Genomic DNA, 23,709 nt, shown 5'->3' with positions numbered 1-23,709 from the left:
CTAGGTACGAGTAGGGTGCTCGTGTGCCTTTAACCTCTATAAGGGCGAACGATATGTCTCCCAGGGACGAGGAGGGTGCTCGTGTCCCTAAAACCTCTATAAGGGTGAACGATATTTCTCACAGGAACGGGCAGTATAGACACAATATATCTAGAGTCTCACTTATACACAAACTCAATGCAAAACTCCATTATAATAATACTTATGAAAAATAAAAATTAGAGGGCCAAATAATATGCCTTGTCACTCTTCTCCTCTTTCTTTGAGGACAGTTTGTTAATACAAGTTACAACTCCTACAAAATAGCAACTTGTACATGATGGACCATAGATATAGTTGATAATATTGTAGAGAAAAACCCATGCGAGGAGAAAGGGGGGAGAAAGACATATGGTATCATTGTTTAAAATACTGATGTGATTCTCACTGATAATCACATCAGTATTTTTCACTTGCCTGCTTTATTATGATTTTTGAGGGTATAACGAAAGTATTTATTAGCAAAAATGTTTAATAATGGTATACTACGTATACTTAGACGGGCTTTATCCCTTGCAGTAGATTTGAAAACGTGACGCTCCATGAAATTGTAATTTATTATGAACCATATTCTCAGAATAATAACTAATAAAACGACAAAGTAAGAGTATTTCGAAATATATTTGAAGTTCCAAGTTTAAAATAGAAGGCTTAAATTAAATATAATCTACATACTAAAAATAAACCATCATACATTTATGTTCAATATACAAAATTAAACAATTAGAATCATATAACTAATAATAACAATAAATTATAAATACAGAATATTGAAATAATAGATTGATCCAAATAATATTTTCTTGTTCTAACATCGGAATTCAGTTCCATATTTCATAACTTTAGGTTCCAAACCACAAGCCAGACGTGGTGTTTAATCAAAAAGATTATCACCCTTTTTTTTTTCCTCATGTACAAGTTGCATATACAATTGTGCACAGGATAGATATATTTATATCGATGAGATCTTAATAATTATTAAAAATAAAGTGTTGCGTCTTGACGAGGGAGAGACACAATCTGATTTATAGTAGGAGAGATCCAGGATGACCAAGAGACATGAGGAGAAAAATTCACGTGGAGGAATAATGTAACACTGTTTATAAGATCATGTGTATTCTAACTATACTCTAATATATTTACAAAAGACGAGACTATTTACAATACGTAAAATATAGTACTTTAATACATAAACGAATATACAAGAAGATAAAAACAAGAAAGGAAATATGAAATACATAACATCACCCCCCAAGCACCAAATCCATGGCGGTGCTTACACAGGTTCCTCTCCATGAACAGCAGCCTATAGATCCGCTCCATCCATGTCCAGGCGCGGACAAAACATTCTTTCTTGTACTGCAAAACTTTATCTCCATAGACGTGCCGTGCTCTCAGCACGCGCACCGGAGAAAGGAGGACAATACTCCTCATAAAGGTTTTAAGGACCCGAGCACCCTGCTCGTCCCTGGGAGAAATGACATTCACCCTTATTGAGGTTTTAAGGACCCAAGCACCCTGCTCGTCCCTGGGAGAAATAACCTTCACCCTTATAGAGGTTTTAGAGACACGAGCACCCTGCTCGTTCCTGGGAGACATCTTGCTCGATGTACCCTCATCCAACTCAGGCTGATCCAGGAGAGAGGTCGTTGCACATCCATTAACCAATGATGTGAACGGGAGAGTAGGAACAGCAGAGAACCAAAATTGCGTAGGACTAAATCCACTTTTAATTATGTGGTCCCTGCCCGGACATACACCTCACTTCTTGAAAGTGACCAAGGTTCTCTTCCTTCCTCCACGAGGCCCAAACTGAGGCACAGTCCATATTGCTCCGCCTTCTGCAGACGAACGAGCGTTCTCCCCATCGACGAAAAAGGGCTTCCCAACTCCAAAAGGGCTAGCTTCGCCGACGATCCCACAGCAAGGAGGTCACGTGATCCTGATCCCATCCTCGTCGCCAATGTTGTGTCTTGACGAACAAGAGAGTCAAACTTATTTATAAGGTGGAGAGATCCAGGATGACCAAGAGACATGAGGAGAAGAATTCACGTGGAGGAATAATGTAACACTGTTTATAAGATCATGTGTATTCTAACTATACTCTAATATATTTACAAAAGACGAGACTATTTACAATACGTAAAACATACTACTTTAATACATAAACGAATATAAAAGAAGATAAAAACAAGAAAGGAAATATGAAATACATAACATAAAGTAAATGTCAAAATCATAAAATAATGTTAGATTTAAATCCATATCTTTTTCCATTCTTAGTACGAAGAGCTTTTAGAATCCCACTTTCATTTATTTCATGTTTATCTAAAAAAAGAAAAGTTAATCCATGCAGTCAAATTTTAAACCTTAATTACTTATCTTAGATATAAAAATAAGACTCTTTTCTAACTGATAAGACAATTCAGGCAATCATTCTTGACTTAATGTAGTTTTCTAACATGACATCGTAAAGATTTAGAGCAAAAGCTAATTATGTAGTAATGTCCGGCGATATTACTCCTTATTAAGAGCATCAAAAAAAGATTTCCCCGGTTATTTATGCTTGTATAACAACATACTATTATCATGAAGGATACACACTATTGCTAATTATAATGCTACACCCAATGCAACTACCCCCGTTGTTGTGACCATTTAAGCCGTTGTTTTTGCCTTTTTATGAGTTTTCTGAACACCATTTCTTGGAACTTATGAACCATAGCTAACCCTTAAGTGACAAAAAAGTAATATTTATTGACTATGTAATATTGAAAAACCTAATGATCATACCCAAGTCTTTAAGTGAAGAAACTAGTGTCAGACAAACTAGTTGCAAACCATCAAAAGCTACTACCCCCGTTGTTGTGACCATTTCAGCAGTTGTTTTTGCCTTTTATGAGTTGTGTATCACAATTCTTTATATTTTTAACTAAAATTGAATCATATTTTATGATTAGATTTAAAAAAATGAATACTTACTGTTAGATGGTACAAAATTCAGAGTTCCATTTCGAAATCAGTAAATATTTTATACTTTTTACTGATACTTTTATCGTAATTCTCTAAACATGCTGAAAATTCTCTCAACTTCACAATTTACAATGGGGGTATTTCTATAAATTGAATCTTCAACACAGGCTAGGTCTCGCAATTCATTGTAAGCTGGATTTTCTGATTGGAAATTGGTCAATTTAGATCGAAATGGCTCTAGCTTAATATCATTTCGTAGCAGTTCAACGATGGTAATGCTGACAAGTAAGGGTAATCGTCCTTCTAAAGCTGTGATGGCCCCAGAAATTTGATTGAGATTTTTATGAATATTGGTCAACTCTTCAAATATATATTCGTCAGTAATGATCTCCTTTGCTTTAATTATAGAAAGCATTTTTTCATGGAGGCTACTTAAATATTCCCTGATTACTATGAAGTGCTTGAAATAGTAAGCTGCTGCTTTTAACCAAGTTCCCTAACGTGTAATGACTGGAGGTGGGGTTAAGGGGATTCGGTAAGAAGCAGCGAATCTACGTTTTCTTAGTCTAGTGTTCAAAAATATTTTTTTGATTTCGGATATTAATTCATTTTTTCTAGGGAACTCTTTACGAGCAAGTTCAGCAACGTTATAGAGCACATGAGCCACGCATATAATATGTTTCAACTGAGAGTAGTATCTTTTTAGGTCTTCGCCAGCTTTTTTGCAATAAGAAGCTCCATCTGTAATAAATACCTTCAGATGAGTAGCATTAAAGTCGGTTCCAAGTGTAACTTGAATACTCTCGACAATAAAATTTATTATGTTCTTGGTATTAGCACGTTTAATGTCTATCACGTTGATGAGATATGGAAGACCCAAGAAATAGCCGTCCAATGGACCAATTAATAAAGCAGTGATTGATCGCTCCTGATTATCTTTTGTCTCATCGACAGCAACCAAAAATATCCTTATCTTCGACTTTTCCTTTGATTTTGGAGATGGCATCGTTACCAACATCCTTCATTAATTTAATGATGGTTCCTCAGGAAGGGACGGGTTTACCCGTGTATTTCTCCATAAATTTTTTGAACGTCGGATGATTAGCAATGGATAAGGGCATATTACATGCAATGAACATCTTTGTGAGATCAAGATGTAGTCATCATTAACTTGATTTTTTAGATGACTATCCATGCTGTTGATATGAGATGAGGATAATGAGTGGCGTTTAATTCTAGACGGGGGACTAAAATCACATTTATATCGACAAGCAATCTGTTTCTCCTCTGGTAAGTATTTTGCAAATTCCTGGGTCTCCATTTTCATAAATCCAGACAGAAGGCGACTTTATTTTAGGCATTTTATTCAGTTCTCTATCGACTATCAGCATCTAATATTATATTAATATTGAATAATATAGGCGGGAATGATAACGTTCTTGATAGAAGAAGATGTATACTATTTAATCAATGATGCCATGCGTATTTATTCCTTTGTCCTCGCACGCTTTTCTATTCTTAATAAAATTATCCCCTTTAATCATAGATAATGATGGAAATCCACTGTAGAATGGGCACGTTAAAAAAACAACCCAAAATGAACATGGTAACACTCACAATTTGAAGAATGATTAGGAGGAGAGAAATAATTATGCTCATGACGTTTCATTCGATCAGCTGTGACTAGGGAGGAAGGCGAAAAGGATATAAACAAGGACATTTTCTAGCCTTGTAAACAATTACTCCGACACGATCCCCAACTCTACTCTGAGTCCAAAAATGTTTTACAATAATAGCTCTGAAACAAATTCTCAGGGTTACGCTCCGTCTTTTATGAGCACACACGAGTGTTAATAATGTTTGGGCTAAGCCCACCCTCCTCCAATTATGAAAGATAGCAACACCCTTGATAAAGACCAATAAAAAAAACTTGGAGGGCTTGGAACTGCTAGCCGTTTAAGAGGTTTCATTTTCTAAAGTATTTACATTTTTAGTTCAAAACTAAATATTAAGCAATCTTAAGTGAGTTTTAGGTCAAGAACAAGACATAAAACTGCCCCCTCCCCCGTGAACATAGATAATTCCTCCCATTTGGAACTTTTGACTTAGACAGATTCCTTGGTAATCCACTAGTCATTTGACAGAACTTTACAATAAATTAATTTAATTGGTGAATTAGCTTGGCAGATTATTTCATGAATCTACAAAATCAGCAGAATTAGAGGAATAAACAAGAAAATTAGCCCAATTAGTGGACTAAAGAAAATTAGAAATCCCCCCTCCCCCTTTACTAATAACCGGCATTAGGTACATTGTCCAAGACCCATGCATCCCACATTGTAAGGAAATAATGATCATGACGACAAGTACAATCTACAGCTACAATCAGCATGGACATTCTACTCTGAGTCCATCAAAAGCTTACAATTATAACTCGGTAACAAATACTATGGATTTTTAAGAGAAAATAAAAATGTTCAATCAGGTTTTCAATGTTATTGACTTATTTAGGAAAGGATATTCATCACACAGGAATTAAATAATAATGAAAATTACAAAGTAAAATAAAATTACTTATTTTTATTACCAATTACAAATTAACGGCCAGCTAAAAAAAAATCCAGATCTCCATCATTAACCATAGAGATAAGCTACATAGAGTGATTGTCAGGTTAATAAAATTAGCGGGCTATACCATCATGTAATCGGACTTGCTAGAATTTTCAATTTGATGTACTGTACCAACTAGAGGACAAGGGATACAGATTTTGATGTCAGAGTATATAAACGGTATATTAACAGAAAAAAATTCTAGAAATTATATGATTAACAGTAACAGTATATTATACTGTTATATAAGTCAAAAATCAGTTGGAAACATGGCAACTTGGGTGTCCTATAATTGTACCTCAAGAGTGGCAACTTTCGTAAGATATCGTTTTTAAGAAAAATAAGAGGTCTTTCAATATATTAATTATAATTTCTTTGATTCATCTCCAGGCATAAAATTATATAATTTTGGAAAACATGAAAGTGAGATTTCTTTGATATTTGGCAATATTACGAGACAAACGAAGCAAAAAAGTGAAGTATCGTGATATATCTGGAGATTATGTTCTTAGAACAAGTATAGGGCTTCAATAAAACAACATCTATAATGTAGAAAATAATTTATTCACATTAAATAAACCAATAATAATTCATTCAAGACTCCAGTTAAAAAAAAAAAAAAAAATGCATATAAATTTTTTAAATACCCTCACCGATTTTTTTTAGTACAGCATTTATAATATTTAACCTTTGCAACAATATTATACATACAATTATTTTTGGATTTAGACACATTCAAATAATTTAAGATTTTCTTGGTATTAACAAAGGGACCATAGCTTTTAATAATGAAATAAAACGTTTCTAAGTTATTAATTCAATCAATTTAAAAACATCATATAATTTTACTACGGACTTATAAACTAGGCCCATTGTATATTTTAGTCTTCTTCTGTCCTTATTGATGGTGAAAAGAGTTAAATTCGCAAATTTTAACTAATTGGTATACGAGACATTAGAAGAAATCAATTCCTCAATTTTCGTAAACATTTATTTTGGTTCCACATTATAGTCTTCCTACTCAAGAATGACTTTCAAATAGGCTTTAACGTTATGAATTGCATCAACCTTCTTAACTTTATTTGAACTCACAATATACACAAACTTTGACTATGGAACCGAGATGAAAGAAATAGATTCATGAATAGCTTTAAAGGTTTAGCCTTCCCAGAGGATCAATCCATTCAGGGACCTAATCATTTAGGCCTGATTGTGCTTCAGAGGTCGTATCGAGGCCGTGATAGAGGCTGATGTCAATTCTATCGACCAAGTCTCAAGGCAAATTACCTACCAATGACTTTGTTTTTATTTGAAATAAAAATATTATTTAATTACGTTTTGTAAATACAAGAGAGGGCGTGGATTTCATATTCGAGGCCTATATACATTATAAATTTCGAGGCTATCTCAGTTAATGTTGCGTCAGTCTAGTTCAGTCTTAGCACCGGTCCTTAGGAATGTCAGTCCTTGGGACTGGTTTTCAACTAAGCCAAATAAGATATATGAGATATGTGTTAAAATCATTGCACATATCTTGCAAAAAAGGTTCATGTTTTAATTACAATGCAATATAAAACAAAGGTATTATATTTTTACTGAGTTATATAATTTTATTAATGATATAAGAAAATAATTTTTAGAAAAGAAAAAACCCTCATTGACGTCACTAGGGATCAATTTTACCTTCTTTAATGACTGAAAAGTGGGACTGGATGGAACCGTAGTCCTTGCTCTGAAATAAGGATCGACACAACACTAATTTGAGTGTTTTTTTAAAGTTTCATGCTTGGACGAAAATAAGAAAAACTAATATGAAAGGAGAGAAAGAAAAGTTGTTTTATCCAGGGTAAGAATGGAACTGAAAACATACTTTCAGCCTCCGCTCTTTCACTCACTTTCCCTCCTCACACGTACTCAATATTTATGCATGCATAAAAGAATGTTGTTTTGTTGGGCCATAGTTTGAAAATGCTTTATTATTTTTTTACGTAGCGAACAGCAACAATATATTTCTGAAAGATTGAAATCATTGCAAGATGCGTATTTTTGTTACATTTTGGGTGTGGAACTTGAGTTTTTTGCTTTCTATTTTTAGTGTGTATGTACATAACATGAAGTTCATAGAGAAATAGATAGACGTACGACTCTTACGCTCATGATATTCTTTTTATTGCCCACCCAATGTAAAACGCTTATATATGTGTGTGTGTTTCCTACTTCAATCCGTGTGTTGTTTTTTGCGCCCATATTTTCTGATGTCCTTCCCTTCCCTCATTCAGTAATATAAGTAAATATAAGTCCAAATATAGAGGGAGCAAGTGTCTTGCCGTTTTTCCTTCACAGCTCTTATTATCCTACAAAGAAGGAACGCCATTGCTTCAAAGCCTCTTCAACATTTATTCTTCAAAGATATGGAGCATATATTCCCTCAGCCAATGGGGCCTAAATTAAATGATCCCCTTTCCTAACACTGGCTCATTGCATTATTGAATCAGAATCAAAACAAAGTCTTTATTTCACAAAGAGACTTGACTTATGCCCATTTTAATTTACAGTTACAGATTTAATCACGAAATTTTATCACTGGACTTTAATCTAAAAATTTATCTTTTGAGAAAGATACAGTTTAAATTTGGGAACTGCCTTCCTCACGGTTCCCTAATTTTTAATTGGCGAAGGGTCTCTTTTGCCATACTTTTTGTAATGTGTTTGTGTCTCCTTCCCTCTTATTCTCTTATTTATTGTATTTTCTGTATGTATATATATTTGTAAAGTACTGTCTTTACCTCGTTATAAGTATAAATAGTTATGTATTCTATGTATATACCAGAGTAGTGTGTTGTATTAATAAGAATATAATTGTTTCAATTAAACAATCCTTGTATTCCTCCACGTCATTCCTTACCTCATTTCTCCCGACACTTGTCGTCATGAATCATTATTTTCTTAAGAAGTGGGATAAATGGGTCTTGGACAATGTACTTGATGCTGTTAGCAGGGGGGACTTCTAATTTTCTTTAGTGCACTAATTTGCTAATTTTCTTGTTTATTCCTCTAATTCTGCTTATTTTGTTGATTCATGAAATAATCTGCCAAGCTAATTCACCAATTAAATTAATTTATTGTAAAGGTCTGTCAAATGACTAGTGGATTACCAAGGAATCTATCGAAGTCAAAAGTTCCAAACATGGAAGGAATTATCTATGTTCACGGGGGAGGGGGCAGTTTTATGTCTTGTTCTTGACCTAAAACTCACTTAAGATTGCTTAATATTTAGTTTTGAACTAAAAATGTAAATACTTTAGAAAATGAAACCTCTTAAACGGCTAGCAGTTCCAAGCCCTCCAAGTTTTTTTTATTGGTCTTTATCAAGGGTGTTGCTATCTTTCATAATTGGAGGAGGGTGGGCTTAGCCCAAACATTATTAACACTCGTGTGTGCTCATAAAAGACGGAGCGTAATCCTGAGAATTTGTTGCAGAGCTATTATTGTAAAACATTTTTGGACTCAGAGTAGAGTTGGGGATCGTGTCGGAGTAATTGTTTACAAGACTAGGAAATGTCCTTGTTTATATCCTTTTTGCCTTCCTCCCTAGTCACAGCTGATCGAATGAAACGTCATGAGCATTATTGTAATGTATTCGTGTCTCTTTCCCTCTGATTCTTTTTTATTGTATTTTCTTGTATGTATATATATTTTTAAGGTACTGTTTTTACCTTTTTATTAGAACTAAGAATATAGATGTTCTTATAAATAAGCCTTGTCTTATTCCTTCACGCCTTTCCTTCTCCTCATTTCTCTCGGTCGTCCTGGATCCCTCCTCCTTATAAATATTTGGTACCTCGGTCCCCTTCATCAAGACACAACAATTATTCTTCTCCTCCTCCAAAACATTCTTCAAATTGTCAGGGTTACCATTTGATTTTCGGTGTCTTTTGTTTTTAACGTAACCATTCAATTTTACTTATCCTTGGGAGGGGAACCGGGGGCTCCAGTGATAAAGGTTACCTCGAGTGTCATAATTACTATGACACCCACTGATTACCGGCATTCCAAACATCCTTATTATCTACATACATACTGATTCATTAATCATAATGAAATTGATACATTTATTGTTATGATCAAGTTGCAACTTGTATGGGCAGACAATTTCTACTTTTCATTACGCGATAATCCAATTATAATATTAGTCATTTCATCATCCATGTCATGTATGTTACCCAAGGTCGTCCGCAGGGAGTAGGCTGGAAGAGCTGTACACCCCCCCCCCTCCCACAAAAAAAATGCTTATTACTAGGATATTTATTATTTTAATTTTTTTTTTCAAAACATTTAATTTTTAAAATTAAATTAAATTTTTCAATTTTTTTTCCGAAAAAGCTATTCCCAAAAAAAAAAAAAAAAAAAAAAAAAAAAAATTAAATTATTTATTTTTACCTCAAATGCTGTAAATGTTTCATTTAAAAATTATCCATCTCATTTACTTGATGTAGTTTAACGAATTTGTACTAGAGGCTGACCAATAACCAATACATTTTTTATGACCGATTACTTTTTTTAATTTTTTTTGAGCGAAATATGTGACTAACAATTAATAGCCCAATTTATTTCAAACTATGCCTCTATTGCAATAATTTATAGCAGTGGCTCAGTGGAGCATAAAGGTTCTGCAAGGTTATACCTAAAGGTCATTACGAAATGTCTTAGGTACACTGTATATGTTTGCCAGCACGTCATATCTTCGCATTTATTATCTCAAAATTAGTGTCTACGTAAGCGGAAAGTAGAAATTCAATTATAGGTATCTTTTAATAAATAATGAAATAACTTTTCTAAGTGAAGCAAAGCGACGTAATGAGTAGCCAAATATATTATTGGAGAAGGAGATTAGCGGTAGTCTTGTGTCAGTCCTTATTTAGGACTGAGGACTGAGAACAGCCTGTCCAGTCCAGTCCCATTCAGTCCCACTGGTCGGCTCTTAAAAAAGGTAAAATTGATCCTTCGCGACGTCATTGAAGGTATTCTTCCTTTATATAATAACTTAAATTATAAGTAGTTATTGGTGATTTAACAAAAGGAAAAGCGCTATGGTAGAACCTTGTATTTCTATTAACATTGGTTATCCTAAATTTATAAAAAAGAAGGTTTGTACAGCCATGTAAAGGTAAACTTATAAATGAGCTATAATATATATTATTTTTAAAGAAATAAATACTGCATTTATAAAGAAAAGTGGTCCACTTTTGTCGTGGCCCTGGAATATTAGCCCCACTGTCCCCTGATAATCCCCTACCATCTATGTATTTAACTTAAGAAATTTAGGAAGCTTCCTTCTCTCTTCCGTCGTCTCTAACGTGTTAGTTCAGAGGCAATACAAAAGAAACAAAGATATTTTGGGCTGAGGTTATAATTAAAATAATAATAAAAATAAGAACATAATTAATCATTGTCTATAATTATTACTATTAAGATATATTTGTGATGGCTGAAAGGGGGTCGAAGGGGAAGGGATCTTGAGTGTACTCAGAATATTAGTATCTAAATCATTAGATACTAATATTCTGAGTACACTATAAAAATAATATATATTATAGCTCATTTATAAGTTTACCTTTACATGGCTGTACAAACCTTCTTTTTTATAAATTTAGGATAACCAATGTTAATAGAAATACAAGGTTAACCCATAGCACTTTTCCTACAAATGTTTGACTTCTACCATGGGGGTTGTGAGTCGATCCGTGGACTGAAGAATGAGGTCAGAGGAGATTACATCTCATTAAGTAAATCACTACAACCTTTTATTGAATCTACCATGAACCACTACTGTATAATAATGGATGAACGTAATATTTATCATAGAGAGAAACTACTATGTCATCAAATCCATTTACTCCTGAAACAGATAATCAATATAAACATATGTTCATAAATAAAAATATACTGTACATACTCCATTGATTGTCTTATCCTACGTGTTAATTTATTCCAGTATTTGTGATCGGTTGACAAGAGATTACTTTCCTCCTACTACAATTAATATATATTCTTCACAATACTAAGTTGTTTAATTGTTTAATAAGTTTAAAGTAATTGAATTTGAAATATCCACTGTCACTGTCTCCAAAACCTGAAAAGTTTCCTTTTTGAATATTCCTCGGAATTTTGCAACCCTTGACTGTATTTCCAATATAACTTTTGAAATCTTGCCTTGAAAATGAAAGAAAAAAAAAACCGACCACCTCCTTGCTACATTTACATCCTGATTGCTGTGTATTATAGATAAGGAAGTTTCATTGTCCCACCCTGTATAAATAGATTTCCCAGTAATGCAAATGTATATTGTATATACATAAAAATCGGTATAGGTATTGACGTTAGACCTAAAATTTGCTACAGATAAAGCCTTCTACCATAACTATAATGATAAAATGTATCTTTGATGGGAGTTTTAGAACATATTAAGGGACAATGGCACATCGAGTTAAAAATAAAATATAACCACAATGATTATAAAATTGATAAAAATTACTTTATCATTGAAGGGTAGAACTAGTTTACTTTCATTAAACTATTGTTGAGGTCATAACAAAATGTCTACAAAAATGTATTATATCTGTTTAAGTTTTCTCATATCTGCAATAACAATTTATGGAGAGGAATGCAAATTACCATCTCTTCCGAAGGGTTACATAGCAAGGATACAAATGAACTCCGAGATTGGGTTTTTTAAATCAAAAGTAAAGTTTTCTTTTATTCTAATATTTATTAAATTACATAGTTATCAATAATATATCATCCACAGTCACATAGTTTTACAGAAATCGTAGATATAAATCCCAACAGAGCATTAATCCACAGTTTTACGGGTAAGAAAGTGATGTTATACCGAGATAAGTTAGATTTGTGTGAAAAATATTATCCCAAATTAAAATAATAGTATTTAAATTTATTTTCAAAAATATCTAATTATTATGAGCTTTTTCTAGAAATCCAATATGATGAAGGCCCGAATAAAATATTTGAGGAATGGGGCATTTGGTATCCAAGTATGGATGGGTTTAAGAATTTCCTTCATGTTTTAAAGGATGAAAATAATCGTAATTAATTCATTTCGCAATTTTATATTTTAAATTACTCCCATGAATTTGTATAGATTATAAATGTACGGTTGATGACTTGTCAGATAATGACCTTTTTCTATTTCTACTCGGATACTCTGAAAAAGGTAAGCTTCTTTAAATTCTGCAAAGTTGGTCCAAATTCGTAAATATCAACAATTTTTATTATCAGAGAAAAATCCAGGAGTTATAAACACTCTACATTTTGGCCCAAATCACGGCTACACCTGTGGAGAAGAAACCGTTATTAATGGAGTACCCGTAAAGGAGTATACAACTAAATGGGTACAAAACAGTGATCCAGTATTTGAAATGGACATAACATACTATTGGTCTGGTAATTGACTAAATATTTTTTTTTTAAATGAAATAATTTTGTGAACTGATAAATACTCTTAGTCGAGGGGAAGTGGTTTGGAACTACAGGGCCTGATCAATCCATGCCAATTAATGCAAAAATGACTGGCAAACTAGGTGGTTCCGAAGAAGATACCAAGGATTTTAAATTTGATCTCGTGTTCTCAGGATTTAACGCACTGTCTGAGAGTTATAACCATAATTGGTTGAGTCATTTTCCAGCTCTTCCATGTAAAGATAGAGTCCCAAACATCAAAATTAATTTTTATCCTGAATATTTTGGTTTTAACTTTGAAACACATTCAACAATTAGTAATGGCGAAGAGTCATTCCCTATAACCGTTCGCGGAAGGGTAAGCTTTTATTATTATTTAATGTTTAAATGAATGGGTCATAAAATTAGTGTTGGATAGTTCTAAAAAAACTAAGAAACCTCTTTTAAAAAAAGACAAGATATCTTATTTTTTAGGTAGGACGTGTGTGACTAGAACTCAAGTGTTTTGCCTATCCTCATTTAGGACTGAAAACTGCAGTTATATATTTCTTTCCAACTCTATGTACCTGTGTCCCTTAATATCCTAATTCCCCCCATCAAAGATAAATTTTATCATTATAGTTATAGTGGGTGTCAGTCCTTATGTATTCAGTCCAGTCCAATCCCGTCTTAGTACTGGCCTTATCAGTCCTTAGGGATCCTTTTTCCCCCCAAAAAAATGTCAAGGTTTTATTAAACCAATTAAGATATACGAGTATGAGATATGTTTTGCGTTCGTTGCATATATATCACAAAAAATATTCGTTTTTTCATTATAATACAATATACCATAAAAGAAACATATTAAACTATTACTTGGTTTTATAATTTGTTATAACATTAAATGGATTAATTAAAAGAAGGAAAACACCCTCAATGACGTCATGAGGGATCGATTTTACAGTTGCTTAAAATTCATGGTTAAACAACAGCCGTACGCTGTGGTAACTAACTTATTAAATCTTTGATTATTAGGTAAAGTAATAATATTGCAAAATACCCGCATTACTACTAAAAACTATTATTTAAATTTGATTGATTTACTACTTGACTCAATAATATTTTCATAAACTCTCCTCTAAATCATATGTTTTACTCGACAATTTTTCTATAGGAATTCCATCATATCACTGAATCTTATCTGAGGAGAGAATTTTACTATTCACCCATCAATAAACCAGGAAGAGTCATTAATCTGAACATTGTTAAGGACTTTCGAAAGGGTAAGACTAAGAAATTTTTTTAAATGTTTATTTGATAAAGTGTGGGAACCCATAACATACATAGCAGTAACTTAATTACGAAAAACGTGATTTTTGTGGAATCAAGAAAAGACAACTCAAAAATAATTTGTGAAGTGCTTAAATGCTATATTTAACTATATATTTATTTCAATATGTCCTCCTTCACAAGCAATAGCAGACTATATACGCTGGCGAACTTATTGGCAGCATCGACGATGAAGGCCGTGTCCATAGCGTAACACGCGTTCATCATGAATCCAAATTCGGATGAGTGGTACAACAGACATTTCTTCGCCAAGGCATCCGAAACTTCAATAGTCTAGGGGATTGAGGACAGGACTGGAGGGAGATAAATCGGGGTGGAGGAGATAGCCCATATGTTGGCTTTTCTGTTGTTGCTCCGTCATTTCTATTTTTAGAGACATGGGATAAAAACCAAACTTGTTCAATATCTTTCAGCTGTCGTTTGGTTGCGTAATGTAACCTCGTAATTCTAAAAAAGTTTCAGGTCCCCACTCTGTATGTCATATTGGCACTATTTATTAAAAAATGTCCTAAGAAGGCTATGCCTTTTCTAAAGAAGGTCATTTAAACATAAAATAATGCATTCTTTTATTTAAAAAAGCCATTTGATAAATATTATTAATAAATTAATTTTGAAAATCCTAGTGACATAATCACATTATAGACGTGAATTCAAAATTCAAAATGATATGATAATACTATTGTTACAAATTCTAATTCAGAATACAACTCTTAATTAATATTATTTGTGCATTAAAGTCTAGGCTTTTAGTATAAATATCGAATACAACCATGTCATACAAAAATAATGTTTAGATTTAAAAAAATATTTTTTTTTTGAGGTTTGTCATACATAATGAACATTGATGAAGGAACCTGCTTAATAAAAACTATCACTGATCACGATTCAGACGCCATAGTTACTCCCGATGGTTCTATTATTATGGCTGATTCAAGTCATTTTTGGAACAGCGATCAGTTATACAACTCGAATGGACATGTAACTCAAATGAACTAGTTCAACATTCCAAAGCTCTATTTAAAAATTTCAGGTGAAGATAAGGGGTATAAACGCAACTGTTTTGGTTAGGGTCATACCAAGAAACAACTCGGAATCCATAACGAAAGCAATTTATTTCAGTGCTGATGATTGGAATGAAGCTGATGATTTCGTATATGCTAAAGGAGTTCCTCTCAGAATAGAAACGCACGTCACCTCCAAGTATGGGGATCCAAAGTTTGCTACTGTACAGAACATTGAGGGGTTCACGTCAACTTTTAGAAATCTAGATATTTTTGACATTGGACCTTGCTTTCTTGATGAGCAAAAACGAAGAAAAATGATTCGATTCCCATTGAAAGAGGGCATGCTACTGGGGGAATTTCCAGAGTTAGTTAAATTAAGTATCCGGGATAGTGGGTCAACCTGTGCTGGGATAGAACCCATAAGACTACAAAATATTGAATTCATAGCATCTGAAGATAGTAATTTAATTTACGTTTTCTTCGATGTTTTAGAAGTAGGAAAACCTAACGATGGTGGATTAAATCCAAGGTTCGCTACCTTGGGCCTTACATTGGAAGGAGCTTTGAAAAACCTTGAAGAAAAAATCAATGACTCCAAATTTGTCATATATGTTCCTTCGCTTGGAGTGAGTTCAATTTAAATGTCTATTACTTTAATATAATCCGTACATTTTTATTTTAGAAAAGTTTAAAAACTATAGCTGAGCCAAATTTCTTTATTGATGTACAATCTGAGGATGCCGAAGCCTTTCGACATCTTGAGCCAACTACTTATGGTCCAGGTAAGTTTTTGGCATTCAAAATTATAAGATAATTCTTTGCATTTACAATTTTAGGCTCAATGGCAGGAATTGCAATTGGAATGCTTTCTATTGGGATACTACTAGGTTTTGCTTCTTACTATAGTCTAAAACGTTTGGATATGGTTCCCGCACTCTCCTTAAATCGGCCTTTTGTACACTTCAATCGATGAACAGTAACCTCCTTTGTTATGTTTTTTCACATCCATGAGTAAAATTATCACAAGTTTTCTATATTTTAATAATACAAAATTTAATTTATATAAGTTATTTATAATTTTTGTTTATTCCAAAGAAATAGAGTTAATTGATTTAGTTATCTGAAATCCATCTCGCATTGCCTTAGTTCCTTCTTCATGTTCTTTTCTTTTCCGAACCAGGGATTGGCGTAAATTCTTTATATCTTCATCATATATTTTTTCTGTTTGGCCCGAGAACTTGTCATAAATTTTATCTATTTGAAAGGAATAACGAACTGATGAAGTTAATAGGTTTTTCAAGCATTGAGGACCAGTTTCACAAGGAAGGAAGCCCTGAGAGTTAATAAGTGAGACCCATATGGATAGATTGACAACAAAAATAGCCAATTTCATCTTAAATAAATAACCAGACAACAAACCCCTGCAAATATATAATAATTTATATATAAAAGATAATATATACTTATGAACATGAAAAAATTGAATAATTCACCTTTTTGAATATACTCACGTATGTTATGATGGGGGCTCTTCGGATAATGTTGCAGACGCTACAACATCAATACTACTACTATCAAGATGCAGTATCGAATGAAGATATTTATTTTATCATCTTGTCAAATCCAGTTTTTTTATAAACCTTTTTCCATATAACATGAATTTGTTCGTATATAAATAGTTTGAAGTACATACATAGTAAGACTTATTAACTCGCTATAAACAATAAATATCAAATCAAACAAATTAATTCTGACGCTAAATCAAAGATGATGATTAATTAACATACAAGATCTACGACCGATTTCGAATAGTGATGAGCCATGAGCTGAATTTTGCTGTCCTAGTATTTTAAAGTAAATAAAAAAACAACTCGAGAAATTACTGGATATACTCGTTACTCGCCCTAAAACTTATTGTTCGCTATCAAACTTGTATGTCATAAAATAATATTTTTAAATGAAGGATTGAAAATTTGTCAATCAAAATTTTTTATACTAAAACTTATGGTTAATAGATTAAGTAAAAATTATCTTAACTTATTTAAATCGTGGTCATGAGTAGTAATGAAAATTGTTTTTATTTTGAGCATGTTAAAAAAAGACACTGAAAATCAACATGGTAAACATGATAATTTGAATAATGTTTTAGAAGGTAGAAGCTTAGCTGTCATGACGTTTCGTTAGATCAATTACATGCAGCTGTGACAATTGAGGTGGAAGAGAAAGAAGGCGAAGAAATATTAAACTAGAATGTTTGATTATATATTTTTAAATGCATCTTCACCAGAGAATTTTAGATAATTCAAAATTTTATTGATTATTTGCTGTCTACGTAATGGTTAAAAAATATCAAATTGGCAAAATAACTCCTATATCGGTCCTCAATTCTACTCTGAGTCCAACAAGGACTTACAATTATAATTATGCAATAAATCATCAAGGTAACTCTCCGTCTTTTATGAGGACATATGAATGCTAAATCAAGTCTTGAATATAATTGAAAATGAACTTCACTACTTAGAGTGAGATAATAATGACAACAGCTGTCAAAATTCCTTCATCAAATTATCAATTCCAAAAAAATGGCTTAGCTATAAAATACACACAATTTACATCACTGGTCATAAGCGTAATTCAACTGTTTATATAATCAACACATCAATCTATATCTATAATTGGGGTATAACCAGTATATCTTTAGTAGTATTGATGTTTAAAAACATGAATGAATAATAATTATAGAAAAATAAATTTTTTTTTAAACGGGTAACATATATTTTTAAATATTCATTCTTAAAGAGGAGAAATTGACTTCAAAAACCATTCTCTAAAGTAATAAGTAACAATATATTTATTTAATATCGTGTTTTATCATAATTTAACAAATAAAATATGCAATTGACATATCAATAATGTTTCAACAAATAAATAATGTTCCTTTACAAATGAGAACAAACATTACACGAGCAAAATTAGAATTAGTCTCCCCATACAAATGTGGCTAGGATAAACGACGATCGATCAAACTCTGAGATAAGTTTAATACGTTTAATTATACAACTTGACATACTACATGACAAGGCATATATCAAGAGTAATATTGTATTGACGTGGTTTGATAGTACGATTTAATAGTTATAGTCATCACAGAGCTGAAATACATGTTGAAATGAATTAAGTACATCAAAACGATTGTTAGTATATATAATGTTTATAACTTACAAAATTTGAGACTAATTTTAAACAGCTGAGTTTGTCCATATTTTCAATACTATTTAAGTGGTTATGAATCGAAGGTACGTGAGCATTCTGTAGAAAACATAGTTCAAAAGCCATCATCACTATCTCTTTTACCTTGGAGTTATTTTCGAATAACAAATCAATTGATGACCTCACTTTACTGGCACTCACAGTATCATTATCAACCTAAAGTTAATGAAAATTTAGACAAAGAATACCTCAAAATTAACTCTTCTTACCCATCCCAATTCTTTATAAATACAATATTCTGATTGACTATTGTCGTCCGGGCATTCTGGATCACATTCTGCCCAATGAATAATATCTACTTCAGGAGCAGTGCCACACCAACGATTGCCACCAAAGTCTATACGAGTACATCCGTTATATAGCTTACCCTTGTATTTGAATGGGAAGTAACATTGAGCTGTGGGTTCTATTGTTGCACAACCTGAAAGGAAACATTTCCGAATATTAGAGAATGATCATGAGAATTAATAGGACATGACTATAAAAAAAAAAAAAAAAAGGGGATCACTCAATAATTTTGCTCGTACGTCATGTTTTCTCTTTTTATTTTGAAGTTGGAGACCTCATCATGCGGAAAGTTGAAATTCAATTATTGCAACCTTTTAATATTTGAGAAATAACTTTGCCCAACAAAAAATATAATGTTGGAATAGGATAAAAGGGACACGGAGTCGATAAGGGGACTGAGAGATGAGACCAAAGAAAATCACATCTGATTATGTAAGGCACTGCAACTTTTTCTACGGTCTGATCTCCCCTGGTCTCATCCCTTCAGTCTACGGATAGACTCCAAAAGTCCCTCTTCTATCTCTCCCCCCCACGAATACTCCATAAGAGAGGAAGTCATAACCTCCTCCCCTTAATGAACCCTTCCATTTACTTTCATGATCCTCCAAAGGGCTAATTATCCGAATATCTTGAAGTTATTTCCTTATTATCCAAAAGTTGCAATAACTGAATTTCAACTTTCTGCTGTAGAAAGAGAAATTATGACCTGCAGCCAAACTTATACAATATACCGAAATTTAAAACCCATTGCTTACCTCCGCCATAGGATTCCATGCATGAATGCATAGTCGTGTTGCATGCTCCATAGTCCCATAGACCATCACCTGTTTTGCACCAAAAAACGCCTCCCAAATCCTCATCAGTACACTTTTTATATCTTTTCCCCTTATATCTAAAGGGAAATGCACAAAGTACGCCATTATTGGTCCTGCAGTCCTCTAAATAAGAATAAATGTATTCAAATAATTTTTGTAAGAAGGGATATCACAAATTCTAAGAAAAAAACACATGTATTTTTAAAACACAACTGAGGCAATATAAAAGAAAATATGGTAGCCCTGGATAATGAAATACAGCTGTAAATATTTGAATCTTTGGAGAGGGGCGTGGAGTTGTCAATCATCAAACATATGCTGCAAGATAATAATCATGACAAACACCCATCGATCTTGGATTAGTGAACGGATCGATCATCTGAGAAGGCTAAACCTCTAAAATCTGTTTCTTTCATCCCCGTTTAAGTAATCATAATCATGGATTTACTTTGATAAAAGAGTTTATGAATTTCTTAGCCCCACCCAAATTTAATTCGTCAACTTGACATGTTGATGACTCATTATTTCAATTCTAAACCAATTGGTTATCTTTTTGAGTACTCAAATCCCAGTCTAAGCTCACTGAAATTATCTCTATTTTATATTACCTAATTTTTCCTTTTAAGACCGAGATATTGCATCTGCAGCAAAAAAAAAAAAAGTAAAAGAAAAAAAAAAAAAAGCAGTTATTGAAAATGAGATATTTCGTGTAAAATCCGTTAAAGGGTTAAATAAGGTGGATAATTATTTTCATAAAATATCTTAAGCTGTTATGTTTCCGCTTCTTTTCTCGTAATGCGTCTGTTGAGCGTTGCTGGGTTATATAATAATTACTTCTTTTTAATCTGATAACAAATCCCAACATTGACTGAATTAGAGTTCCGTAGTTTAAAAGAAATGGGGGACTACCAACTGATTTGGGCCTTCCCCCCTGTTTCTTTTAGGAAGAAAGGTTGCGAAATACAATAAAGTTAGCAACGCGAACAAGGGGGGTATAATACAACAAAATGACGTCGATACGAAAAGGGCCAGAAACAAAGGCCTAAATTAGTTGGTAGTTTACCAATTCTTTGAAGCTATGGAATTATTATTCAAGAATGATTGAGAAGTGTTCACAGTTTAAAAAGAACTCATTCTAATTAAACCAATCAACGTTCAGAGTACTGATCAAGGAAAAAAAGAGAAAAATCGACGGCTGACAACAAAATACACTATATATTTTTGTACTAGTTAAGTAATGCCGTTTCATATTTCTAACAGCTAAGTGAATTTTGATTTAAATCCCAAATTGATTGGTTGACATTAAGTCTACAGCCCTTACATCTGTGAGTTGAGTCATGAGCTCATGGAGTATACAAAAAATATCATCTTACCCTCACGAGTTCTCTCGACTGACGAATTTTCTTGGAGTAAATTTACATTCTCTTCCTCGTTGTTTTCGGCATTACATTTACATTGAGTTTGAGCCTTTCGATATTCTTCAGCGAATTTGGATCCTTCCAAACAAGAGCCTTCAAACTAATAAACATTGGGAATGAGTACAATACAAAATAAATCAATATTTTAACTTACTATATCAGAGCAAAAGTCATGAGTATCCGTAGATCCTGTCACATGAACTCCTAAGTCTATGAAAATGAAAAATGTATCCTCATCTCTTTCAAAATGAACCATACTTTAACTCACCTGATAAGAGGGGTAAGACAAATAAAAGAACTCGAACGATCATCTCTAAAATGGAAATATCAGCTATGTGTGTACGTATATCGAATATGTAAATATCTCAAAGAGTTGATTGAGAATGTTTGAAAGAAATGCTTAAATATGGATATATATAGGTACATATGCAACACATGTGTCATGTACACATGTGAAATCATTATTCAACATGTTAAACGTAACTTCATAACTGTCACTCAGTACCATTATATGTCAATTTACACATTACACACTGTTACAAAAATCCATGGAAAATTAATTACTCTATTTACTTCTGTTTGCACCTGAAGCTTTTTATCAACTCGCAACCTCTACTAACAAAAAAAAAAAACAACAATGGAACAACTAGAAAAACGTTTATGCTAATTTCCCTAGATATAAAGATATAGTCCTCTATCATCATTCATTTTTTTGGCTCCTTTTTCACTGTTTATAACTTCAGATATTATTGGTTTATGAGTCTTCATTTCTCAAAATAATAAATTATAAAAATACTAATTTCATACAAAATAATTAAGGTGATTTTTTTTTACGATATCTCATTTTGATGTCTCAGATTGTAATGAAGTTTAACACGTAGAAAATATTATTTACTCTATTGGTGTCTGTATTGCTTATTCTATTATAAAAAAAGGAGCAACTGATTGTAGCAGAAGTATGATCAGCCATGACATTTTAGACACATGGAAGTCTATCAAGGTCATATTTGCTTCTTTTTTTCAACTATAGTCGTAGATCCTTCTTCTTATACATACTTTATACAATAACTGTTCATAGTGTATAAAAGGACTCTTCAAGTGTCATTTTTTCAACATAAAAGACCGATAGGGACCGGTTCTAGGACTGACAAATGTTATTTGTACCGCACTTGTAGGATTGCAGTATTTTTTGACCGGTCTATCACTAAAATGTACATAGATATTAAATATTATATACTTTTAATTGATAATTTTATAAGTACAAAAATCCATGGCTGACCATGAAATGACAATAATTCAAGGTCCTTGATTTATATGAATTAATATAAAAATTCTATTCTGTTTGAGTTGATAATGTTTTAAATTATAGAAAAGTCAAATAAATAAAGTCGAATGCACTGGATCTTTGTTTATTTCAAAAAGTTAATCCTATTGTTGAATAACTATGAAAAATAGCTATTATACTCGTATGTGGCTATTCTACTGCGATTATTTGTTGACAAATTTAATTTATTTTCCATGTAAACTGCATAGGGTGTCAACATCAAAATCCTGGTTAGTGTGTTATAAGAGTGAACTATCGGATGTCAAAATGGGGTTAAGAAATATATTGACTTAAACTTCTTGTATATCAAAAATCCATCCCCTTGATAGATATTTTTATGAAACAAATATCTGACACTAAAATACAGTAATAGTAACATATTTTATTATATCGTTATACAATCTTATTTTCGTGTTGTAGATAAAAACTAAGTATTATGAGGAAAATATTCTACATTTCTCCTCCTAATCGATCAAAAACAAAACAAAAAAATGTACAAATCTTACCATGCTAGGGATTTTCAGCATACTTTGATTTATTTCAAATATCAATATTTATCATTTCCAGTAAGTAGTGTTCACTATAAATGTTAATTCATTTATCAATTCTTAAACCCATTAATGAAATTTATTGGAAATGTGTCCATTTAATGAAGTAAAAATATCAACCTTTACACCTTAAATGACGTCTCTTTCTATGTTTATGATGCAACTTAAGACGTCAGTGAAAAGGGTGGATCCTAGACCTATTAACTTTCCTCGAAGCGCCACAAGTGAGAACTTGCATACCCCCAGTGATACGCGTACAGCGGAGCCTTACAACTCGAAGTTATTGTTTATTTTTAGAATTATTTTTCAAAAATTGTTACAATATGTTTATTTATTAAATTGACAATTTTTACGTAAGACAAAATGCATATTTTTTTCTGTTACGCCCATTGATCACTCCAAATATGAGTTTATATTTTATGTAAAATTATCCAATTTGCATCATTTTTTATTTTTAGGATTTTTATTATAAATCTAGCGACTTTATGAAGTACAAAATGACGTCATGTTATTTTACAAAAACCCTCACGTTTGAAACAACTAATTATTTGTTGATAAATACTACTCTTTGTTAAGAGATTTATTCAACGTGTAGTTAGATAATTGATTGTTTAC

The 23,709-nt window shown here is 32.4% G+C and overlaps 2 protein-coding genes and 3 long non-coding RNA genes across 6 annotated transcripts; 1 reads left to right on the top strand and 4 right to left on the bottom strand.

Annotated features, from left to right (window-relative positions):
• Positions 1–641: 641 nt before the first annotated feature.
• LOC139905535 (uncharacterized) lies at positions 642–7,517 on the bottom strand. Of its 2 annotated transcripts, XR_011780400.1 has the most exons (3): positions 7,306–7,517; positions 2,833–6,919; positions 642–2,770 (listed from the first exon to the last, which is right to left on the bottom strand). It is a non-coding gene; the product is annotated as an uncharacterized lncRNA (long non-coding RNA). The 2 variants fall into 2 exon arrangements; XR_011780399.1 differs by having other exon boundaries at positions 642–6,919.
• A 2,827-nt stretch (positions 7,518–10,344) lies between these two features.
• LOC121124795 (uncharacterized) lies at positions 10,345–11,879 on the bottom strand. Its single transcript, XR_005866434.2, has 3 exons — positions 11,579–11,879; positions 11,345–11,521; positions 10,345–10,652 (listed from the first exon to the last, which is right to left on the bottom strand). It is a non-coding gene; the product is annotated as an uncharacterized lncRNA (long non-coding RNA).
• Positions 11,616–16,557, top strand: LOC121120036 (uncharacterized). Its single transcript, XM_040714888.2, has 11 exons — positions 11,616–12,365; positions 12,431–12,494; positions 12,615–12,725; positions 12,782–12,853; positions 12,919–13,083; positions 13,146–13,456; positions 14,252–14,360; positions 15,248–15,405; positions 15,458–16,057; positions 16,114–16,213; positions 16,268–16,557. The coding sequence occupies exons 1-11, from the start codon at positions 12,219–12,221 to the stop codon at positions 16,402–16,404; spliced, it is 1,974 nt and encodes a 657-aa protein (XP_040570822.1). The 5' UTR covers positions 11,616–12,218; the 3' UTR covers positions 16,405–16,557.
• Positions 16,484–17,360, bottom strand: LOC121120046 (uncharacterized). The gene is made up of 2 exons (XR_005864905.2): positions 16,943–17,360; positions 16,484–16,852 (listed from the first exon to the last, which is right to left on the bottom strand). It is a non-coding gene; the product is annotated as an uncharacterized lncRNA (long non-coding RNA).
• A 907-nt stretch (positions 17,361–18,267) lies between these two features.
• On the bottom strand, positions 18,268–21,628 carry LOC121120026 (uncharacterized). Its single transcript, XM_040714880.2, has 7 exons — positions 21,491–21,628; positions 21,377–21,432; positions 21,178–21,322; positions 19,745–19,927; positions 18,911–19,122; positions 18,654–18,857; positions 18,268–18,583 (listed from the first exon to the last, which is right to left on the bottom strand). Exons 1-7 carry the CDS (start codon positions 21,531–21,533, stop codon positions 18,560–18,562), a joined length of 867 nt encoding a protein of 288 aa, XP_040570814.1. The 5' UTR covers positions 21,534–21,628; the 3' UTR covers positions 18,268–18,559.
• Between the last annotated feature and the right edge of the window lie 2,081 nt (positions 21,629–23,709).

Source organism: Lepeophtheirus salmonis, chromosome 1 (assembly GCF_016086655.4).
Source record: "Lepeophtheirus salmonis chromosome 1, UVic_Lsal_1.4, whole genome shotgun sequence".
NCBI classification, from domain to species: domain Eukaryota; kingdom Metazoa; phylum Arthropoda; class Copepoda; order Siphonostomatoida; family Caligidae; genus Lepeophtheirus; species Lepeophtheirus salmonis.
The sequence above is the reverse complement of the archived record's forward strand: the minus strand, read 5'-3'. Positions and strand labels throughout refer to the sequence as shown.